Source organism: Sprattus sprattus (genome assembly GCF_963457725.1).
Source record: "Sprattus sprattus genome assembly, chromosome: 1".
NCBI classification, from domain to species: domain Eukaryota; kingdom Metazoa; phylum Chordata; class Actinopteri; order Clupeiformes; family Clupeidae; genus Sprattus; species Sprattus sprattus.
The window spans coordinates 59,074,317-59,078,992 of NC_137920.1; the positions used below are offsets into that span (position 1 = coordinate 59,074,317).

General features: G+C 45.8%; 1 protein-coding gene across 1 annotated transcript in view; it reads right to left on the bottom strand.

Annotated features, from left to right (window-relative positions):
* Positions 1 to 3,838, bottom strand: part of LOC308382978 (solute carrier family 35 member F4) — a gene marked incomplete at both ends in the record, with an annotated part of 7,702 nt that extends 3,864 nt beyond the window's left edge. Inside the window, 3 exons of the mRNA XM_080860536.1 lie at positions 2,449 to 2,791; positions 3,187 to 3,290; positions 3,786 to 3,838. Of these exons, the coding sequence (XP_080716662.1) occupies positions 2,449 to 2,791; positions 3,187 to 3,290; positions 3,786 to 3,838 (500 nt within the window). The remainder of the gene's footprint in view (positions 1 to 2,448; positions 2,792 to 3,186; positions 3,291 to 3,785) is intronic.
* Positions 3,839 to 4,676: the final 838 nt, after the last annotated feature.

The window sequence follows — 4,676 nt, forward strand, 5'->3', positions numbered from 1 at the left end:
TCATGGACTGTATGTCGATTGTGACCTGGAAGGTCCCCTGCCAAGCCTAAGTGGACATAAGCCCCAGAACGCTGCCAGGAACGGAAGAGGTGAACCTGTCAGGCTGGGCAGCTACCAAGCTCTGCATCAACACTGATTGGATGCAGATGAAAGGGAGAGGGCTGCCAGTCAAGCGGTCCAGGGAGTTCTGGCTGGCCAGCATCCAGGATCTGTGTATCATTGGCCTGGATGTGCTGGCTAAGTGGGATGCTATGGTGGATGTGTGCAGAGATCAGCTACTTCTTGGCACTAACACTTTGGCTATAAATGCTGCTGGTAAAGGTAAACCATTGACAAGAAGTGCCACCACATCCGAGTCGTTAGTCCAGAGAACCATCACGCCGCCACCATCAGCTGCGACCACGCCCACGTCAAAGAAATCATCATGCCGCCGAAGTCTTCACCTACCTCTTCGGAAGTTGGGGAGTGTGGCTGCCACGCCACTAGAGGCCGCTACAGAACCTAGCACACTGAAGCCACCTCTGACTGCTGAGACCAGACAGGCTGTCAACGACCTGTGCCAGTGGAGATGTGAAGGGCTTGAGGTGAACCGATGAAACCAGCAATGAGAGCTCCTGGTTCAGTTCTCCAAAATCTTTGCAACCAGTGACAAAGACTGCCTGTGCACCATATCCTGGTCCAGCACAACATCGACACTGGAGATGCCTGCTCCATCCACTTAAGCCCCTGAGGCGGGTAGCACCCAAACAGAAGATTCAAGAGGCAGGTTTAATCGAGCCAGGCAGCAGCCCAATGGCAGCGCCTTCTGTCCTGGTTAAGAAGAAAGATAGCTCCTATCATTTCTGTGTTGATGACCGCCGCCTCAACGATGCCACTCATAAAGACTCTTATGTCTGACCCGCTACCATGTATCGACAAAGCCCTCGATTATATCGCTGGGTCAGGCTGATTCTGCTCTCTCAATCGCCACGGCAGCTACTGGCAGGTTAGAGCTGACCTCATGAATTCATAGAGGAGCGGCAAGTGGCACCTTCCAAAGCCTAGCAGCAGCGAGCTGCAATCCCCAGACTGCAGCGACAGCCAATGGTGAGAGCAGAAGGGAGATCATCGATCCTCAGCAGCTGCAGCGGAGCCAGGACCCCATTCTCTCCTGGGTTTAGGAGTCCTGGGTGGGGGCGGGCCAGCGACCAACTTAGTTCACTATCTCAGCACTCAGCAATATCAGGACTCAGACTACCCTGTTGCATCCCCAGAGTGATGGATAAGTGGAACGTTTTAACTGCACCCTGGCCACCCAGCTTGCCACATTGCCCAGTGGACTGAAGATTGCACTGCTAGCTGCTATCGATCAACTCAAAACAGTGCTCATGGTGGCTCCCGTGCTGGCACCTCAGACCCTCAGGGACTGTTCATCCTGGATGCTGATGCCAGTAACATGGGTCTCAGTGCAGTGCTGTCTCAAGATGGAGAGCACGGTGAGCAGGTTAACCGATATACTGATCATTGATGGTGCACCGTCTGTTGTTATTCCTCGGAGCGACTTCAACCACAGACCAGCATGCTCCAATGCGTCACACAGTTGCTCAAATACATCCTTAGCTGTGGTACTGCCTCGCATAGTTTTTTCACAAATGTATTCCTCTGTCATGTCAAACTGGTTGTTAACACTGTGGGAAAAAAATCGTGAGCTAAGCATTATCATTTATGTCAGTACTCTCGTCCAGAGCCACAGAATACGCACTGAAACTTTTGCATTTGACATGCAGTTAGATTTATTTTCTGATAATGGCCACTGGACTTTACATTATCCCACTTATTATTCGGTTACTTGTCAAAACGACTGAAGACATTCCTCCAAAACACCTATTTTTAATGATTTTGTTGCCATTTCATGACTTCCGCTATGAAAAAATCTTCACGCAGATAGATCATTAAAGTTCCAGGTGTTGTGTAGCAACCCATTACGTTAAATGACAGGAATTATATGAAAGATGTTAATTAGAAGCACAAAACCCGTTGCCAATGGCAGAGGTAAACGTTAGGGTGGCCCATTTAAATCAATAAAACTTCTTGCAAAATTCTGAGGAGCCAGCGGGGCCGGATGAAAACGCTTGGCTTCGGATCTGTGTCTGTGTTTAAGATCCCTGAACCTTTCCTATGATCTGTATCATACTGAAGCTTCAGTTCCTGTGTGGAAATAAATACCAAAGAGCCAAAGAAAAACCTGACTCTTGCATCTTATTATTAATATTGAATAGATATAATACATATTTAATAACAATAGATATGAGAAATGTTTTATTATAAAATATTATTTGTTTTTTAGAAATGTGTTACTTACATATGGGGTATTGTATGGTGTAAACTGTAAGGTTTCTTATGTTACCCAGGATTCTATTTTCCTCTACTCTGAGGTTAAGCTGCATTGACTGTGTGGCACGCTGTTACCTGAAGCAGGAGGTGGGCCACTGTTTCTGCTCTGCTCCCAGCAAATGTCCCAAGTAGTATATGGGGAAAAGGAGCAGGTTCCAGACACTGCAGAACCAGGTGATGAAGTACGGGGCATGGAGCCCGGCGAGGGTTTGTTTGGCACTGTGGGTCGCCCCAGCCCAGGAGAGAGCCACGCAGCCGCCCAGCACCAACCCCCACATCACCTTCCTCATGGCCTTTAGCGGACATCTGGTGCAGCAGTCTCTTGTTCCAGCCTCGCTTTCCTCGTCCTCATCCCTAACACTACTCTCTCCATCCAGAGTGTCCGACTGCTGGTCAGTCTTTGCCCGGCCATTGTCACCTAGATAAAATAAGAAACTGATTGAACCACCTGTTGGGTGACGCCACATTACAGTTCCACCGCTAAAATTGCATTTAGGGTGATGAATTACCCTATGTTGACAATCCATTCCAGTTAGACAAACTGACTGTTGCCGCCCTTTAGCCACTGTATCTCTATTATACCAGGGAGGGACTGCCCCTGCAGCACACAATTATCAGATTGCATTTAGCATATTGTATGTAAAAACCTTTTACATAATATGTCTGTCCAACTTCCCTATTTCATGCGTGCATATAGCTACATACAGTATGATTTGTCAAAAATTCTACAGAGAACTACACATTGTAAAAATGTGACCATTACGCTTACACAAGATTGTACCATGTCTAAACAGCAAATTAAGCTGGACTCACCTCGGGCTGTGGGTAGCTGGAGAGTAATAGGACCAGGTTCAGGGGATGGAGATACTTTGGCAGACAGTCTGTGCATGGTAGTCCTGCAGCTCGGGGGACACTCCCTTTGTTTTTGGATCGAGAGAGTAAACCTGTGATTTGTGCAAGCATCAACTTTTGAACAATAAGCTGATTTAAAGTAAGGAGATCTGCCCAATCAAAGCAAATGGAGATTGCAATAGCAGTCAAAGCAAATGGAGATTATGTCAGCTAAAGTGAAGGATGATAACGAAAGCTGCAGGGGTGAGCTAACAAGTAGTTTTAGGGGTGTTTTCACACAGAAGACGTTTAGTTCGATCCAGTCACACTCTACATTCTTCGCCCTCTCGGCACATATTGTGCGTGTGCATGGCCTGGTCTGTCAGCTTGGCCCGCTTAAAGCAAGGGGTGTCTGGCCGCTTTCACAATAACTATAAAGCAGCACGTTTGTAATGAGAATGCAATCTTACAGGAAAAACAACACACGATCCAAATTGTTATGCAGTCTTGTCTAACAAAAATGTTTATGGGTCCTTGAGTGAATTCGCGAATAGCCTAATCAGTTTGTAAAATCAACCTACCTCACTGTTAGAACATCAAGACTTGAAGTTCTGGCTACAGCCATGACAAACATGTCCCAAACAGCAAAACGTCTTGCATATATGCCTATTTTCAGAAGACCGGTTGGGTTGTTAAAACATTCGAGTATTTTGCAATGCTTTCAGCAAGCGCAGTGTGCTGTTATAGCAGGCAAGCGTAGTCGGGATTCCCACTTTACCTCAACAAGCGCAAAGCTCTTGTCGTTACCAGGGTGATAGCCTTTCATTTGCATTTTTTTTTGTTGAGGAACGTCTCTGTCTCGACTAAAATGCTGTATTCCCCTGCTCTATTGCAGCATACATTGAAGTGTATATTGGGGCTTGACAGGGACCATTTTTAAATCAGAGATGCATTATCACAATTTTATTTGTAAAACGTTGAAATTGACCACAACCTCTTGTGTCAGTGACAGTGTCGGACAGCACAGAAAATGGACTATGTATTTTACTGTTCATATCATTAACAGTTAAATAGCTAATGGTAGCTTCTGTTAATTACAGATAGGATAATTCATTAAAGGTAGTCCTGACTAAACAAAGATACCAGGACGTGAGGACACCTCTTGTTCATGTAGAAAAAGCACCTTGCAGGAAAGTCCAACCATCCGCTGTAACATCAGTTGTAATAATAAATTGAACACAGACTATAGTCTCTTATGTTATTTGTAATTACAGAAATGCTTGAGAAGAAGCATGGCAATACAACATGAGACCAGTGTGTTTGTATGAAAGGGGTACAGGTGATGGACGTGCAAGTGCAACCCCGCACACAGTCCATGCTCCTAAGATTCTCCTTCAGCATACAAAAACCCTTCACAGTGATGTCACATATTAGACACCACATCTGTACCAAATTAGACTGAAGGTCCTAAG